The sequence below is a fragment of the Loxodonta africana genome, chromosome 3 (genome assembly GCF_030014295.1).
Source record: "Loxodonta africana isolate mLoxAfr1 chromosome 3, mLoxAfr1.hap2, whole genome shotgun sequence".
Taxonomy (NCBI): domain Eukaryota; kingdom Metazoa; phylum Chordata; class Mammalia; order Proboscidea; family Elephantidae; genus Loxodonta; species Loxodonta africana.
Window position 1 is genome coordinate 145,621,710 of NC_087344.1, and position 19,609 is coordinate 145,641,318.

Below are 19,609 nucleotides of genomic sequence, written 5' to 3' on the forward strand. Positions count from 1 at the left end.
ACAAAAAGACAAACAATCCAATCGAAGTATAGGCAAGGGACTTGAACAGACATTTCACCAAAAAAAATATTCAAATGGCCAACAAGGACATGAAAAGATACCCAATATCATCAGCCATTAGAGAGATGCAAATCAAAGCCACATTAAGATACCACCTCATCCCTATTAGAACGGCAATGACTCAAAAAAAAAAAAAAAAAAGGACAATAACAGGTGTTGGTGGGAATGTATAATGCTCTGTGAAAGAGAGTTTGGCAGTTCCTCAAAAAGTTGAAGGTAGAACTACCATATGACTCAGCAATTCCAACCCTAGGTATATACCCAGAAGTGACAACAGGAACACAAACAGAAACTTGTACAATACCACAATACCAAAGGCTGAAAACAACTGAAATGTCCATCAACAGATGAATGGATGAACAAAGTGTGATATACATACACAATGGAATACTACTCAGCCATAAAGAGAAATGAAGTTCTGAGGCATGCCAGTACATGAATGAACCTTGAAAACATTCTGAGTGAAATCAGTCAGCTGCAAAAGGATGAAAAGTGTATGATCTCACTTATATAAAAGAAGTAAATATACAGAAACCAAAGCTTATTAGTGGTTGCCAAGGGTGGGAAGGAGAGGGAGAGGGGAAGGAAGAGTTTTTGCTTACGGGGCAGTGAGTTTATGACAATGGTGGTGGAATGACTGAAAAGGATAGCAAGAACAGCTGAACAACTTGAAGAATGTAATCAATGCCACTGAATTGTCCATGCACAAATTGTTGAGATGGTGTTATGTTTTATTATGTATATTTTCACTACAATAAAAACAAATTTTACTTTCATTGTTTATATTTAAAGTGAGGTTTAACCAAAATTTTATTTCCATCAAGATGAACTCCAGAAAAGTACATTTCTATATATAGTTTATAGCTTATTCCCTTGGGCGTAGCGACACCTACTGTTAAAATGCAAACCACTTTGGTTCTGAAAAATTTGATCACTGCAGTAAGGGAATGGCCATTCTAGCATCATCCAGACTTGGCCTTTACAAAACAGTTTGTTACTCGCAGGCATCATACAAACAGTATCTGAAGTAATACACTAAATTTTTCTTGACTGCAGAATTAGCTATTATTAAAAGCCTGACTTTTCATAGGTAGGCTGTTTTCTTAAAACAGGAACAAAAGTACATCTGACTGCATTTTTTTCATTGGTTTTATCCATTTCCAAGGATATCCCTAACCATTTTTCTATAAATTTATTCTAAAGAAAAAGCAGCAACTTTCCCCTACGTAGTTCTTTCTGATCAGCCTTCAAACATATTCAAATCTTTCCCATTCAAAAAATGAAAACAAAACAGCCCTCCCTCCCTAAAAAAAAATTCATCTCCTGTAAAGCCACAGCCATCTTTCCCATCCTCTTCATCAACAAACTTCACGAAAGGCTGGTTTACATTCACTACATCCAGTTTCCATTACTTCTCAACTTATAACAACCTGGCTTCTGTTTCCATCACCAAACCAAAAAACCAAACCCATAGCCATTGAGTAGATTTCGACTCATAGCAACCCTATAGGACAGAGTAGACCTGCTCCCATAGGGTTTCCAAGGAGCAGCTGATGGATTCAAACTGCCAACCTTTTGGTTAGCAGCCAAGTTCTTAACCACTGCGCCACCAGGGCTCTGCTCCCATCACAATGGCTACTAAAAAAGCTTTTGCAAAAGCAAAATATCTTGCATTGTCTATTTTAATTCTCCTTTTTAATTCCTCATCCTAATTTAATACTCTGCAGTAGGTGATACTATTGATGTTGTTTCCCTTATAAAAGCCTATTTTCCTTGGTTCTTACTATAGCATTTTTCCTAATCCTCCTACCTTTGATTACTCCTCCTTTTATTTTATTAATTTCTTCTACTTTTGTTTCCTAGAGGAGATTTTGTTTCCTAGAATTCTGTCCTTGACCTTTCTCTCTTCTCATATTCATAGGTGTTTTCATGGCTTCAAATAGCTTTTACCATACTAGTTGCCGTCAAGCTGTCTTAGTTATCTAGTGCTGCTATAACAGAAATATCACAAGTGGACAGCTTTAAAAAACAGAATTTTATTCTCTCACAGTTTAGGAAGCTAGAAGTCCAAATTCAGGGTGCCAATTCTAGGGGAAGGCTTTCTCCCTCTGTTGGTTCTAGGGGAAGGTTCTTGTCATCAATCTTACCCTGGTCCAAGAGCTTCTCGGGGCAGGGACCCTGGGTCCCAAGGATGCGCCCCCCTCCTGGTTCTTCATTCTTGGTGGTAGGCGGTCCTTCTCCTCTCTGATGGCCTCTCTTTTTTACCTCTCAAGAGATTGACCCAAGATACAATTTAATCTTGTAGATTGAGTCCTGCCTCACTAACATAACTGCCTCTAATTCTGCCTTATTAACATCATAGAGGTGGGATTTAAAATACCCAGGAAAATCACATCAGATGACAAAATGGTGAACAATCACACAATACTGGGAATCATGGCCTAGCTAAGTTGATGCACATTTTTGGGGGGACACAATGCAATCCATAACATTCCACCCTTTGCCTCCCCCCCCAAAATAATGCCCTTGCCACATGTAAAACACATTCACCCCAAGCAAAAGTCTTAAATCAACTCCAAGTCCAAAACCCAAAAATTCCTCTTCATCTGTGAAATCTAGAATACAAGTTATTTGCATCCAAAGTACAATGGCTGAACAGGCACAAGATACACATTTCCATTACAAATGGGAAGAATTAGAGGGAAAGAAGGGATAACAGATGCAAGCAAGTCAGCAGAACACAAACATAATACAAGCTCTCAAGCCTTGAAAATAATCCTCTTTTTTTCTTTTAATTTTTATTGTGCTTTAAGTGAAAGTTTACAAATCAAGTCAATCTCTCACACAAAAATTTATATACATCTTGCTATATACTCCTAGTTGCTCTCCCCTAATGAGACAGCACACCCTCACCACTATTTTCGTGTCCATTCAGCCAGCTTCTGAACCCCTCTGCCTTCTCATTTTCCCTCCAGACAGGAGCTGTCCACACAGTCTCATGTGTCTACTTGATCCAAAAAGCTCACTCCTCACTAGTATGATTTTCTATTCCACAGTCCAGTCCAATCCCTGTCTGAAGAGTTGGTTTGGGGAATGGTTCCTGCCTTGGGCTAACAAAAGGTCTGGGGACCATGACCTCCAGGGTCCTTCTAGTCTCAGTCAGACCATTAAGTCTGGTCTTTTTATGAGAATTTGAGGTCTGCATCCCACTGCTCTCCTGCTCCCTCAGGGGTTCTCTGTTGTGTTCCCTGTCAGGACAGTCATTGGTTGTAGCCAGGCAGCATCTAGTTCTTCGGGTCTCAGGCTGATGTACTCTCTGGTTTATGTGGCCCTTTCTGTCTCTTGAGCTCGTTAATTACCTTGTGTCTTTGGTGTTCTTCGTTCTCCTTTGCTTCAGGGGAGTTGAGACCAATTGATGCATCTTAGATGGCCGCTTGCTAGCATTTAAGACCCCAGACGCCACTCTGCAAAGTGGGATGCAGAATGTTTTCTTAATACATTTTATTATGCCAATTGACCTAGATGGCCCCTGAGACCATGGTCCCCAAACCTCCGCCCTTGCTACACTGGCCTTCAAAGCATTCAGTTTATTGAGGAAACTTCTTTGCTTTTGCTTTAGTCCCGTTGTGCTGACCTCTCCTTACTGTGTGTTGTCTTTCCCTTCACCTAAAATAGTTCTTGTCTACTAAGTAGTGAATACCTCTCTTTCTCCCTCCCTCCCCACTCTCATAACCGTCAAAGAATATTTTCTTTTCTGTTTAAACTATTTCTTGAGTTCTTATAATAGTGGTCTCATACAATATTTGTCCTTTTGCAACTGACTAATTTCACTCAGCATAATGCCTTCCAGATTCCTCCATGTTATGAAATGTTTCACGGATTCATCATTGTTCTTTATCGATGTGTAGGATCCCAGTGTGTGAATATACCATAATTTATTTATCCATTCATCCATTGATGGGCACCTTGGTTGCTTCCTCCATTTTTTTGCTATTGTAAACAGTGCTGCAATGAACATGGGCGCGCATATATCTGTTCGTGTAAAGGCTCTTATTTCTCTAGGATATATTCCAAGGAGTGGGATTTCTGGATTGTATGGTAGTTCTATTTCTAGCTTTTTAAGGAAGCGCCAAATCGATTTCCAAAGTGGTTTTACCATTTTTACAATCCCATCAGGAGTGTGTAAGTGTTCAAATCTCTCCACAACCTCTCCAACATGTATTATTTGGTGTTTTTTGGATTAATGCCAGCCTTGTTAGGGTGAGATGGAATCTCATTGTGGTTTTGATTTGCATTTCTCTAATGGCTAATGATCGTGACCATTTCCTCATGTATCTGTTAGCTACCTGAATGTCTTCCTTAGTAAAGTGCCTGTTCATATCCTTTGCCCATTTTTTAATTCTGTTATTTGTCTTTTTGTAGTTGAGTTTTTGCAGTATCAAGCAGATTTTGGAGATCAGACACTGATTGGAAATGTTATAGCTAAAAACTTTTTCCCAGTCTGTAGGTAATCTGTTTACTCTTTTGGGGAAGTCTTTGGATGAGCATAGGTGTTTGATTTTTAGGAGCTCCCACTTATCTAGTTTCTCTTCTGGTGTTTGTGCATTGTTAGTAATGTTTTGTAAACTGTTTATGCCATGTATTAGGGCTCCTGGCATTGTCCCTATTTTTTCTTCCATGATCTTTGTCGTTTCAGATTTTATATTTAGGTCTTTGATCCATTTTGAGTTCGTTTTTGTGCATGATGTGAGGTATGGGTCTTGTTTCCTTTTTTTTTGCAGATCAATATCCAGTTACGCCAACACCATTTGTTAAACAGACTGTTTTTTCCCCATTTAACAGATTTTGGGCCTTGTCAAATATCAGCTGCTCATAGGTGGATGGATTTATGTCTGGATTCTCAATTCTGTTCCACTGGTCTGTGTATGTGTTCTTGTACCAGGACCAGGCTGTTCTGACTACTATGCTGGTATAATAGGTTCTAAAATCAGGTAGAGCGAGGCCTCCCACTTTGTTCTTCTTTTTCGGTAGTGCTTTACTTATCCGGGGCCTCTTTCCCTTCCATATGAAGTTGATGATTTGTTTCTCCATCTCATTAAAAAATGTTGTTGGAATCTGGGTTGGAATTGCATTGTATCTATAGATCACTTCTGGTAGAACAGACATTTTTACAATGTTCAGCCTTCCTATTCATGAGCAAGGTATGTTTTTCCACTTATGTAGGCCTCTTTTGGTTTCTTGCAGCAGTGCCTTGTAGTTTTCTTTGTACAGGTCTTTTACATCTCTGGTTAGATTTATTCCTAAGGATTTTATCTTCTTGGGGGCTACTGTAAATAGTATTGATTTGGTGATTTTCTCTTCGATGTTCTTTTTGTTGGTGTAGAGGAATCCAACTCAATTTTTGTATGTTTATTTTGTATCCTGATTCTCTGCTGAACTCTTCCATTAGTTTCAGTCGTTTTCTTGAGGATTCTTTAGGGTTTTCTGTGTTTGAGATCATGTCATCTGCAAATAGAGATACTTTTACTTCTTCCTTGCCAATCCGGATGCCCTTTATTTCTTTATCTAGCCTAATTGCTCTGGCTAGAACCTCCAGCACAATGTTGAATAAGGGTGGTGATAATGGGCATCCTTATCGGGTTCCCAGTCTCAAGGGAAATGCTTTCAGACTCTCTCCATTTAGAATGATGTCGGCTGTTGGCTTTGTATAAACACCCTTCATTATGCTGAGGAATTTTCCTTCTATTCCTATTTTGCTGAGAGTTTTTATCATGAATGGGTGTTGAACTTTGTCCGATGCCTTTTCTGCATCAATTGATAGGATCACGTGGTTCTTGTCTTTTGTTTTATTTATATGATGGATTACATTGTTTTTCTAATGTTGAAGCATCCACTTGGTCATGGTGAATTATTTTTTTGATATGTTGTTGAATTAATCCTTTCTTCTTTGAGGCAATGGCCCTGCCCTCGAGATTCTGGGTATTGGCTGCACTCTCTGGATTCTAGGGTGGAGGCCCCTCAGCCCTGCCCTTCAGCTCCACCTTCCAGGCCCAATGAATGGCAACTCAGCACTCTCAGCTTTAGGCAGCCCCAGCCTCCTACTTATATAAAAGTAGAACTGTGCTGCTTAAGGTTTTCTTTCTTTTTTTTTAGTTTTTCATTCAAAAATTTATACACAAGTTGTTTTGTGACATTGGCTGCAACCCCCACAATGTGTCAGCACTTTCTCGCTTCCCTTTCCATCCTGGGTTCTCCTTGTCCATCCAGTTTTCCTGTCCCTTCCTGCCTTGTCATCTTTACTTTTGGGAAGGTGTCGACCATTTGTTCTTGTCAACTTGACTGAACTACGAAGCAAGTCCCTCATGTGTGTTGTTGCTTGTTGTACAGGCCTGTCTAATCTTTGGCGAAAAGGTGGACTTCAGGGGTGGCTTCAGTTCTGAGTTAGCAGGGTGTCCAGGGACCACAGTGTCAGGGCTCCTCAGTCTCTGTCAGACTAGTAAGTCTAGTCTTTTTTTTTTAATGTGTGTGAATTTAAATTTTGTTCTGTATATTTCTCCTGCTCTGTCCGGGACCCTCTATTGTGATCCTGTCAGAGTGGTCAGTGTTGGTAGCTGGGTACCATCTAGTTTTTCCTAGGCTCAGGCTGGTGGAGGCTGTGGTTAAAGTCCTTTAGGCTAATATTTTCCTTGTGTCTTTGGTTTTATTATCCTTTGCTCCAAATGTGATGGGACCAACAGATGTATCTTAGATGGCCACTTGCAAGGTTTAAGACCCCAGACGCTACTCACCAAAGTAGGATGTAGAACATTTTTTTACTATAATATGCCAATTGACTTAGATGTTCCCTGAGACCATGGTCCCCAGCCCTCAGGCCCAGTAATTCAATCCCTGAAGATATCTGGATGTGTGTAGGCAGCTTCTATGTACAGCTTTGTCTTGGTCAAGTTGTGTTGACTTCCTCTATACTGTGTGTTGTCTTTCCCTTTACCAAAGTTAACACTTTTTTTTCTACCTAGTAAGTAACTTTCTCACCTTCCCCTCCCCTCCCCCCAATCCTGAAAAATTGTTTTTTTCTGTGTGTAAACCTTTCGTTGGGTTTTTATAACAGTGGTCTCATACAATATTTGTCCTCTTGTGATTGACTTTCACTCAGCATAATGTCCTCCAGATTCACCCATGTTGTGAGATGTTTCGCAGATTCATCGTTGCTCTTTATTGTTCTGTAGTATTCCACTCTGTGTATATACCATAATTTGTTTGTCCATTCATCTATGGATGGGCACTTAAGTTGTTTCCATCTTTTTGTTATTGTGAATAATGCTGCAATAAACATGGGTGTGCATACGTCTATTCGTGTGACTGCTCTTATTTCTCCAGGATACAATCCTGATATTGGGGGTGCTAAATCAAATGGTATTTCTATTTCTAGCTTTTTGAGGAGGTGTTAGAACATTTTCCACAGTTGTACCATTTTACATTCCCACCAGCAGTGCACAAGAGTTCCAATATCCCCACAACCTCTCCAACATTTGTTATCTTGATTAGTACCAGTAATGTCGGGTGAGATGGTATCTCATTGTAGTTTTGACTTGCATTTCTTTAATGGCTAATGATTGCCAGAATTTTCTCCATGCCTTTATTAGCTGCCTGAATGTCTTCTTTGGTGAAGTGTCTGTTCATATATCATTTGTCCACTTTTTAAGTGCATTATTTGACTTTTTGTTATTGAAGTGTTGAAGTATTCTATAGATTTTAGAGATTAGACCCTTGTTGGATATGAGGTAACCAAAAAAAATTTCCCAGTCTCTAAGTTCTCTTTTTACTCTTTTGGTGAAGTATTTTGAAGAACTTAAGTGTTTAATTTTTAGGAGCTCCCACTTACCTAGTTTATCTTCTGGTGTTTGTGCATTGTCAGTTACGGTTTGTATTGAATTTATGCTTTTACCAAGAGTGATGTGTTGAAGTCTCCTACTATTATTGCAGGACCATTTCTCTTTTCAGTGCTGTCAGAGTTCATGTATTTTGGAACCCTGTTCTTGGGTGTGTAGATATTTATTAAGGTTGTATCTTCTTGGTGGATTGTCCCTTTGACCATTACACAACATTCTTCCTTGTCTTTTATGGTTGATTTTGCCTTAGTTTATTTTATCTGAGATTAGCCTTGCTACTCCTGCCTTTTTTGGTTACTGTTTACTGGAAGTATTTTTTCCATCCTTTGATTTTTAATATATTTATGTCCTCGTGTCTAAGATGTGTCTCTTGTAGACAGCGTATTGATGGGTCGTGCTTTTTATCTATTCTGCTACTCTCTCTTTTTACAGGTACATTTAATCCATTTATATCCAGTGTTATTCAGTAGGTAATGGCTTATTGTTGTTGTACTGCTGTCCTTTTTTTTGGTGGTGCTGACATTGTCTTTGTTCCTCCTACTTTCCTGTCCTGAGTTCCTTCTGTTTGCAGATTTTCTTTTATTTTCTTTCGTTATTGTTGATTTTGTGTTACTGAGACCTTATGTTTTTCTACTTTTTATTCTGATAAAGAGGTTTGTTAACTTTGTGGTTACCTTAAAATTTACCCTTATCTTCCTAAGTTTGAACCAGTCTTTTATTACTTGATATTACCTTGACTTCTTCTCCATTTGAAAGTTCTATACCTACACTGTCTCTTCCCCCTTTTATTGTTTTGACGCTGTCATTATTTACAGAATGACATCTGTTTCCCTGTTTTAAGTCTTTCAGTTTTGTTTTATTATTTATTATTGGGTTTAGCTAGGTTGGTATCTGGCTGATGCTGTCCTGTGTCATAGATCCTGGTTGTTGTCCAATGTTGGTTCTCTAATGAAAGGGCTTCCTTTTAATATTCTCATAAGTTTTGTTTGGTTTTTATGAATTCCCTTAATTTCTGCTTATATGAAAATGACCTAATTTTGCCTTCATTTTTGAGGAGAGCTTTTCAGGATATATTATTCTTGGTTGGCAGTTTTTTTTTTTTCTTTCAAGGTTTTATATATGTCATTCCATTGTCATCTTGCCTGCATGCTTTCTGCCAAATAATCAGAGCTTAGACTTAATGTTTTTCTTTTGACTTTTTGTTTTTTTCAAGCTGCTCTTAGTATTCTTTGTCTTTGATATTGGCTGGTGCGATTATGATACGTCTTGGTGACTTTCTTTTGGGGTCTATCCTACATGGCATTTGTTGACATTCTTGGATGGTCAACTTTTTGTCCTTCATGATATTTGTGAAGTTTTATGCTATGAAATCTTCAACAATCTTCTCTGTGTTTTCCATTTTTTCCCTGTTCTGGAACTCCAATCATGTGCAAGTTTTGTTCTTGATTGTCTCACATAATTCTTAGGTTTTCTTCATTCTTTTCTCTGATTTTTTCCTCAAAGTGATGTCCATGGTTTGTCTTCAATTTCACCAATTCTGTCTTACATTGTTTCAAATTTGCTCCTAAGCCCTTCTACTGAGTTGTCCATTTTGAAATTTTATAGTTTACCTTTTGGATTTCTAGTTGCTATTTTTGTATGCTTACTAATTATTTAAACGTTTTGTTCTTGTATAATTTTCCTGAATTGTTCAATTGCTTTGTCTGTGTTTTCCATGATTTTGGGTATGTTTTCCCTTTTTTGCTGTGTGTTACTTGATCCCTTTCCTAATCTCTTGGAGAGCCCTATATATTAGTATTTTTAATTCCTCATCAGATTGTTCCACTGTTCTTTCTTCTACCAGATGGGCATCTGATTCTTTATCTTGGTCACTTGCTGGAGCCATCTTGTCCTGCTTTTTTATATGTTTTGATATTGGGGCTAGGTGGGAGGAAGAAAGAAAAGTAAGAAACGGAAGAAGAAAAATAAAAAGTCGGTGTGGCAGGGGTCAGCAAGTAGGGGTGGGGTGGAACTGGGGGCTGGTAGGAACAGAGGGGAGGTGATGTACTGGGCTAGGAGGGAGGAAGAAAGAAAAGAAAATGGTGACACGGTGGGGGTCACTGGTGGAAGCGAGACAGACCTGGGGCAGCAGCGGGCTGATGTGCTGGTGGTTCTCTAGCTGCGGCAGTGCAGCAGAGTCCAGCATGAAGTGGGGGAGGTGGTGTACAGGGCTAGGTGGGAGGAGGGAAGAAAAGAAAGAAAAAATAGATTAAAGAAAACTTAGAAAACTGGCAGCATGGTAGGGTGGGGCAGTCCTGAAGGCCAGTGGCAGGGGAGGGGAAGTGACATATGGGGTTGGGTGTGAAGAAGAAAGAAAGGAAGAGAAAAAAAGGGGGTGAGGGCAGTAGGAGCTGGTGGGACAGATCCAGGATGGCTGTGGGCCAGTGGCTCTCTAGCCACAGTGGCATGGTGGGGTCTAGAGGCAGGGGGGTGAAATGACATACTGGACTAGGTGGGAGGAAGGAAGAAAAGAGAAAAAATAAATGAAAAAACTGGCAGCAGAGTGGGTGCTGGTGAATGCAGGTAGGGCAGACCTGGGGCCCAGTTGGAAGGGAGGGAAGATGATGTACAAGGTTAGGTGATAGAGAGAAAGAAGAGTAAGAGAAAAAAGCAAAAAAAAAAAAAAAAAGGTGGTGCAGAAGCTGGCAAGTTGGGGCAGGGCAGACCCAGAGTGGTGGCGGACTGGTGGTTCTCTAGTTGTGGCAGTGTGGCATGGCCCAGTGGAAAGGAGGAGAAGTGTTATGTGGGGCTAGGTGGGAGGAAGGAAGAAAGGGGAAAATTTTTTAAAAAATGGTGGCGCAACAGAAGCCAGAGGGTGGTAGTGCGGTAGACCCAGGGTGGCAGTAGGCCAGTCGGCTCTCTAGCCAAGGTGGTGCGGTGCAACCCTGTGGGAGGACATAGAGGTGGGGTACAGGGCTAGGTGGGAGGGAGAAAGAAAAGGAAGAAAATAAAAATGATGTGGTGGGAGCCAGTGGGTGGGGGTGGGGTGGATTTGTGGTGGCGGCAGACTGGTAACTCTCTAGCCAAGGGAGTGTGGCGTGGCCAGGCAGGAAGGGGTAGAGGTGGGGTTTGGGGCTAGGTGGGAGAGAGAAAAAAAAAACAGTAGTGGAAGCTAACGGGTAGGGGTGGGGTGAATCCAGGGTGGCAGCAGGCTAGCCAAGGTGGCACAGCATGGCCCGATGGTGCCGAAGAGTGAGGGGTAGGAAAGCGTGTTTCTCTGGTTACTGGGTGCTCTGTCTCCTTTTCAGAGCTCCATGAAGTTGCCTTTCTGCATTCCCTGTCCAGCATCATTGCTGACTGTGTTCCAAGATGGCAACTGTGCTGGCTGGCAAAGGTCCTCCACTCCATATCTTTCCTTGTTCTCTGTTTTCCATCAGTTTCTTCTCCCATTCTGTGTTTGACCTAGTTCTTTACCCCTTCATTTGATGCTTAGGATTCCAGGATTGACATTTATATCTGTTTTATTTATTATTCTGGTTTTTGCTGCAGAGTGATGGCATGATGTGTCTGTCTAGGGTGCCATGTTCGCTCCAATGGTTGAAATTTTGAAAAGTAGATAACCAGGCCTTTCATCTGAAGTGCTTATGGGTGGATTCAAACTGCCAACCTTTTGGTTAGTAGGTGAGAACATTAACTGTTTGCACCACCCAGGGACATAAAAGGCTTCTATGTGACTAATTCCTAAATTAAATTCTTGTTATTTCTTCTTTGTTTCAGAAACCGATTTCTAGTTGTGTATTAGTTATTTCCAATCATATGTTCTGCAGCACCTCAAATATATCTAAAATGAGCTCTTCTTCCTATTTGGAATCTAACTATTGGATATCTGCTGGTAGATGATGCAGTCTAACAAAATCTAATAATTTTGCCTCAAAAATATCTTTCTAATATGTCCACATCCTTTCCGTTCTCACTGACTTAATTTTGGTCCTCATAATTTCTTTCCTAGACTTCAGCAATCAGTTCCTTAACTGGTCCTTCACCTCTGACAATACTAAAACACAACATAACTACACAATCAGATGAATCTAACAATATAAAATTTAGCTAGTTTGGAAAGATGTTTTAGGTAAATAAGAACCAACACTAGGCAAGTCTTCTAGCCCAAGTTTCTGAACTGTAAAACATTTCTGATTTACATAACTTCATTTCTGTACCTATGGAATCCCTAAATATCTTTTCCTGATTCCATCCTACCTTTCCAACCCACATGGGCATCATGGAGGTTAGAGTAATATTTTCCAAGTCTGCTCAGAACTTGATAGTGTGGGCTTTGGCAGTGACAGGTTTTTATATCTAGCCCACATTCCAATGTATATAATCAATATGAAGGTATGTTGGGTGTGAACCATACATGTTTTTTTCTTCATCCAAATGTAATGAATACCTATGGGTATAAAGCATATTATTTCTAACAATATACTTCAGTAATTATTTCTAACCTGGAATTTTCTGGTTAGGATTTCAGTATTTCCCGGTATGCAATACTTATAATGACATTTTAACATTTTCATATACAAAGTTTAAGAAGTCAGCTTCTCAATCACAGCCGTTTGTTAATTTCTTACCTGAGGGAGGCAAGATTTGTAAAGGTGAAATGTTTTTCACACTCTGTAATTTTTCTAATTCTTGATAATGAAATGTTAACTGGTAGTGATTTGGTGGTATTCCACATGAATGTGTGGTCTGATGAACAGGAGTCGTGTCTTGCATAAAAGACTGTGTCTGTAAAAACAATTATCTTTCAGAATTTTAACCACACAAGAAATTCAACTAAGAGAATGTAAACAGAAGAGGAAAGAATTTAATACTACCTTTTGAACACCGTATCATTTAAGTCACACAACCCTGTGAGGTACAATTATCCCTATCTCACAGATGAAGAAAGTAAGGTTTAGCAAGATTAAATAAGTTGGCCATCATATAGCAAATCAGAAGTAGAATTAGTCAAATCCTAGTATCTTAGTTACTGGTACACGTAGATAATATGTTATTAAACAGTACTATTCATTTCAAAAGAAGCCCAGGTGGTGTAACAGTTAAACACTCAGCTGCTAACTGAAAAGCTGGCACTGTAACCCACCAAGCAGCTCTGCGGGAGGAAAGATCTGACAATCTGCTCCTATAAAGATTACAGCCAAGAAAACCCTATGGGGCAGTTCTACTCTGTCACGTGAGGTTGCTATGTATCAAAATTGGCTCAATGGCATTTAACAACAACTCATTTTCAAATACATTCCAGTGATCTACTGAAAATAACAACTAAGCTTTTATACCAAGTTTAGAGACCAACCCACTTTCTTTACCCCCTTTTTCGTTACTGAACTACAGACATGAGGGGGGAATTTAAAACAAACTCTGAATCAGTGTTTACTGTCTAGTAAAAGCTGTATTGTAATAATAAACATTTATTTAATGCTTACTATGTGTGAAGCACCAGGCTAAGGCCTCTTTATATCTTTTTCTTTAATACGCCCATGCCTTAGATATAAATATTATCCCTATTTACAGTCTATAAGAGGACTTAGAAATAAGAAAAGTAACTTGCCTAAGATCTCGCACCTATCCAGTGGCAAACTCAGTTACAGTTTCAAAGCCCCGGTACCTTATTTATTAAGCGTTGAGTTGCAGGGATGAACAGGGCAGTCTTTTTCCTGATTTCTAATAAGGGGATTGGGGATGAGTGGGTAGATAAGGCAAGTGTATGTATAGCCCTTATGCTAGCCTGATGAAATGAATTCCATAGGAATATTTATCCCAACAATAATGTAGACCCAAGCCCAAAACTTAAAATCGAAGATTGAGGTTTAAATAAACAAAAGGTCATTTTCAGAAATATTCAATACACTCATTCATTAATTAATCTATAAATTAATATATACCCTCTTTTATCACTAATGGGCATCTTCTTCCTGCATGAGCAAAACATTTTGGCCACAAATAGACAATAATGGTGGTATTCCACATGGTATATATTAAAAATGTTTTCAAAGTTCTTTCTTAACTTGGCATTATTTTCTGATTCTACTAATACCTATGGAAAGACAGACCACCTGTATCTTCTTCCTATTCAAAATCTTTTGAGAACTCACTCCTCCCCAGCAAAGTGTTGTTAGCTGCCTTCCAGTTGGCCCTTGACTCGTGGCAACCCCATGCACAATGGGATAAGACTGTTGTGATCCGCAGGGTTTTCACTGGCTGATTTTATTGGAAGTAGATTATCAGGCCTTTCTTTCTAGTCTTAGTCTGGAAGCTTCCCTGAAATTTATTCAAAATCACAGCAACATGCAAGCCTCCACTGATAGATAAGTGGTGGCTGCAGTTAAGGTACATTGGCTGGGAATCAAACCTAGGTGCCTACATGGAAGGTAAGAATTCTAATGAACCACTACTGTCTGCCCACCCCCTATCCAATTAAATATTAGTAATTTACTTAGAAGGAGCCTTTGGTGGTGCAACGGTTAAGCACTTGGCTGCTAACCAAAAGGTTGGCTGTTTGAACCTACCCAGCAAGTCCTGCGGGATGGGGGTGGGGGGTAAGACATGCCAATTTACTCCGGTAAAGATGACAGCCTAGAAAATCTTAAAGCACCTGACAACAATTCACTTAGATATTCAAAGTACTCCCTATTACATTACCCAAATCATCTAATCCCCTGCTTCCTTACAAATATCCTTGCTGCTACATTTCCTTGACACCTGCTGTGCTTCTTTGCCTCTCTTCATGCCTTTGTTTAAAAAAATAAACCCTTAATCTGCATGTCAGTATACTACCCATTTCTTCCTTTTCCTATCCTTTCAAATGCAGTTTAAGCATTACCTCCTCTGTGAAACCTGTCCCTCCTTCAGGCAATATGTATTCCTCTCTCATTTTCTCAATAAATTTTGAATACAGATTATCATAACATTAATCATACAATCTCTTAACTGTGTGATTATACCCCTTCTCACAACTCAGAGGTCCTTCGAGACAGTGTTATCATTATATTCTCCTAATGTAGTTACATGTTGTCAAATAAATTTACTATAATCCTATACCTGGGATGGGCACAAAGGATAAAAAAAAAAATTGTATATAAGGATGACAACCTGAAGTAGTAAAAAAAAAAATTACTTCTTTCCTTTACAAAGCATGTCAACTACTAATCGAACACAGAACTGCTAAAATTGATAGCTGGCAATTATAAGCTTCATCTTTAAGAAACCCTAGCTGTCATTCCCATACTTTTTTTTTTTTTTTTAAGAAACTCCAACTTACTATGCACACAGTGCTGTGCACGCATGGAGACAGCAAGGCCATTGAGACAGAGCCCCTACAGTGTTGTATTAAAAATCTGATTTCCTTTGCTGGGCTTTCCCCGACCACCCCACCGCCCCCAGCTTTGTACCTGCATCCTGCTTTTGCTTGCAGGTTATACGTAAACCCCACTGCGCCTGCATAGTATGATTAAGAATGCTGCTGCCGTAACTTGTATGAGTCCCTACTTGTAAACCCCTTTAAAAGTAACTTGCCTGCCCACCCTTGGAGAGCAGTCTTGGCGGCAGCAGCTCCGACTGGCTCCTTTGCCTTGTACAACGAAATAAAGGTGCCTTTCCTGTTCTCCCACCTCGGTCTTTCATTTATTGGCCAATGTGAATCATCGGAAACCCTGGTGGCGTAGTGGTTAAGTGCTACAGCTGCTAACCAAGAGATGAGCAGTTTGTAATCCACCAGGTGCTCCTTGGAAACTCTACGGGGCAGTTCTACTCTGCCCTATAGGATTGCTACGAGTCAGAATTGACTCAACGGCAACGGGTTTGATTTTTTTGGGTTTTATGAGTCATGCCGAGGAAGAACCTGGGCTTTCCACCTGGTAACACCATCGCCTGCATTGAGATTCCCAAAGCTAAACTGAAGCTTCTGGAATTTGTTGTACTAATCTGTTTGACTTATGTAACAGCTCTATCCTGTTAGAAAAATGAAGCCAAATAGCTTCTCTATTAAATCTTTTTCAGAAAGACATCTTTGAGCATTTAGTTTATAAGCTGAAAAAAGTGATAACTCTTTTCATATAAGTCACCTAAGAAAGCTAATTACTATGCCAGTGAGTTATAACATACATACTTTATAAAGTCTAAAGTACAAATAAAGAATTGACTTACCTTTATGTTCTCTTTAGAAGGAGAATCATTCTGTTTCACTCCGGTAAATTTAGGAAATGCTTCTGCAAATGTACATAAATAAGTATTTCAATATTTGCCAGCTTAAGAAATTATCATCTAAATTAGAAATAAAATGGTGATTTCAGGAGAATTTCTTTAATACCAACCTCTTAAATCAAGAAACTCTTAGTAGTCACAGGGCTTGGCCCTCTATGAATTAGTCAATATTTCTGAAGGTATACTAGTTTTTACGATATTGTCTTTTCCACACAATGGAATAAATATCCATTCCAAATTTCAATTTGGATTATGTTTAGGCAAAAAAGAACAGTGTGTTACTTCACAGTAAAGAGCTTGAATAAGTGATAGCTTCAAAAGGAACAAGTTACAACAGAGATAACAAGGTTTTAAATAAGCAGTACCAATTATATTAAAATCATCTTTTACCAAATAGTTATAAATAATAGCCATTAGAGGCTTAATTAAAATAATTAAGAATTTATTATAAGAGAAGGGTTATGATCATTTATCTGAATGGATATAGCCTTTTATTCAAAGTGAAGCCATTTGATCTCTGTGGTAAAGTGTGTTCTGCTCGCTAAGCACTATAACAAATATCCCACCTAATTAATACTCTATTTACTTCCAAGCTATTTGGCAGCCTCAACTATATAACAACAAATGAGTTTTATAATACATAGTACCTCCTTTACCTTTAGAAATATCTTTACAGCTGACATTGGGAGTAGATGTAAAGAGATCTGTCAGGGTGCTAATCAGTCCCTCTATCTTTACCCTACAATTGAATCTGGTGCTATCCTCCCCAATCACAAGCCTAAGTCAGTGTGGCAAAGCATCCAGCTGGTAGTTACTGCCTGATCCATCTCTTCAGGCCAGCTTTCATGAACCACCTATGTGCCACTTGCTGCAGGCTCCAGGGCACCAAGGCTGGTCAACACCAAATATTATTCAAACTTAAAACATTCTAATTTTAATAATTACCTTCTGCCTCCTGAAATGCCATCAGTTTCCATTGGATGTGTTACTGTTCTTTCCTAAAATGTTTGATGCTGGACATTGTTAAAATTGCTACATGCCACTCAATGACGTGCTTTAATTTAAAGAATTCAAGTATTTAAAATGATATGAGCCATCTTATTGTTACTCCACTAAGTATTATTAAGTGTCAGGGGTTAAGTGGAAGGGAAAGAGAAGAAGACAGACTGCAAAGATTGAGGGTACAGATCCAAGTAGTTTACATTTAGGGGAGAAATTATGGTTTCAGCTTTGAATTAAAAAAAAAAAAGACAGACTTCATTAATATGATTATATAATATATTCACATCTATATATCTATTTTAGTTATTCAAATATGTACCTAAACTACATTATCCTGCAATATAAGCTATACTAAAAAATATGACATATCACATTACTGTTCTGCTAAAAACTTCAAGGGCATAACCCATAGTTTTCTGAGATATGAAATTAAAGCTCAGAATTACTATAAAATTAGCTTCTCAAAAAATGAAAACACTAGCAAAGGCATCAAAGAATTAATAGAAAAATCAAAACTACCAAGTATATTATGTCTCATAAAAGTCTTACAATTATAGATAGATGAATAATGATAGCCTGTAACTCAAAATTTTGCTTCTCGTTCTAATCATACATAATTGACTTTTCAGGAGCACAGTGAACCGAAACTGCTAAATCTCTCTCTTTACAAATGAGTTCCTGGTCTTTGGAATTAAAAGGCAAGCATACATATTTTCACCATCAAGCTTAAGATCACATTTCAATTAGCAACGAAGCCCTACCAGGTCTAACAAATATCAATTAAATTGAGCACTATAATGACAACATATACGTCAAAAAATTTCTCTGGGGAACCATGATAACATGCACACCCACCTTACAAGGATCAAATTAGGTAATGTATGTAAACTAATAAACAAATGCCTACTATGAGCATTACACAATATGGGCTCATTTCACATCTCCCCAAATACCTCAATATAAAGCTTTGATTAGAAAGTCTGCCTTGTAAACTATGCCAAAAATCATTTAATTACAAAATAAAAAAAGCTGGAAAGAACCGTGAAGATTCGATTAAAGGCTTTATTTAATTCCCACCACCTACCGAGGCACTGAGATAGATGGTACAGAAATACCAAAAATTATCAGCAATTTGGACTAAAATTACATAGTCATAATCCAAAAACAGAATACAATGCTACATGTAGCAGAAATCATTACTGAAGATTTTTTAATTAAAAAGACAAGTTACTCACTTCAGGTATAGAGGACAGGGTATAGAAAAGTGATTGGAAGTTACTATTTGGTTCTGCTACCTTATTTTATAGGAAGGCAAGCAGGTCCAGAGATATTAAATGATTTGTCCAAGTTTATCACCATCACTCAAGCCATGTTCTATTGATGAAAAGCAAGCAATCTGTTTTTGAACTAAAAAAAACTTCCTCCCTGTCAAGTATATTTTGGCAATTTTCATCAAAGTAGTTGAAAGAGCAAACCAATTATGAAATGCCTGTTACTTTTATCAAGGGCATTGGAACTAGGTAGGAAAAAAAAAATCTAGACAAATGATTCTCAAACTTGGCAGCATGTTGGAATCGCCTGGGAAACTTTTAACAATACATATACCTAGCCCCACTCCTGATTCAATTAAAATCCAGACACAATATTTTATCGAAGAGTTTTTCAGGTGATTCTAATGTACCATGCTAAGGTTTAGAAACATTCTTCTTGACAGTCTTGTTTATTCAGGGTGACCCAGTTTGAGCAGAAAAAAATTCTAAATGCTTAAGACATAATTTACCACTATTTCTAAGGCCCAAGCGGGGTTCAAGTATGGGCCTCAATATGTGCATTTTTTATTAAGCCCGGGTTCCTGAATTTTATCCTTCTAGTACTTTGAACCAAAGTGCTTTGATCAAAAGCTAAATAATATTTTAAATGATGAACTCTAATCATTTGTTTTAAACTTACTAGCTTGAATAAAAAAAGATTATTTCAAGATTGTCATTGCATACTTCCTACATTTACTAAATAATCATTCCAAAAAATTATAACAAAATCTAGGCTTGAACCAAGTTAGTCCTTTTGCTCTTGCATGGAAAAAAAAAATCACATTCTTGTCACTTCTATAGAAGGCCTAAAGATTACATTAAAGCCAATAAAAGCAAAAAGTCCAAACTCACTTTAAATCTTAACCAAGTAAAGAAAAATGGTGAATTGATGTCATAACATTGAGCTTATGTTTCACTGTTTCACAATTGAAGTTGAACATTCTTGAAAAATATTCTATTTCACACTAATATGAGATTCCATTTTAGACAGTTCTTGTAGTTGTTTCCCACAAGATTTCAATCAAAAGCACTACTACTGTTGAACTGCTCTATTTGATTGCTTTTTCTCAGTAATATTTGAATCACAGAATTGAAGCCATTACTTATTAG

The 19,609-nt window shown here is 38.4% G+C and overlaps 1 protein-coding gene across 1 annotated transcript in view; it reads right to left on the reverse strand.

Annotated features, from left to right (window-relative positions):
• The window catches only part of BRDT (bromodomain testis associated), a 106,415-nt gene that overhangs the window by 58,306 nt on the left and 28,500 nt on the right, over positions 1–19,609 (reverse strand). The window contains 3 exon segments of the mRNA XM_010598124.3: positions 12,557–12,713; positions 14,809–14,862; positions 16,131–16,192. Of these exon segments, the coding sequence (XP_010596426.1) occupies positions 12,557–12,713; positions 14,809–14,862; positions 16,131–16,192 (273 nt within the window).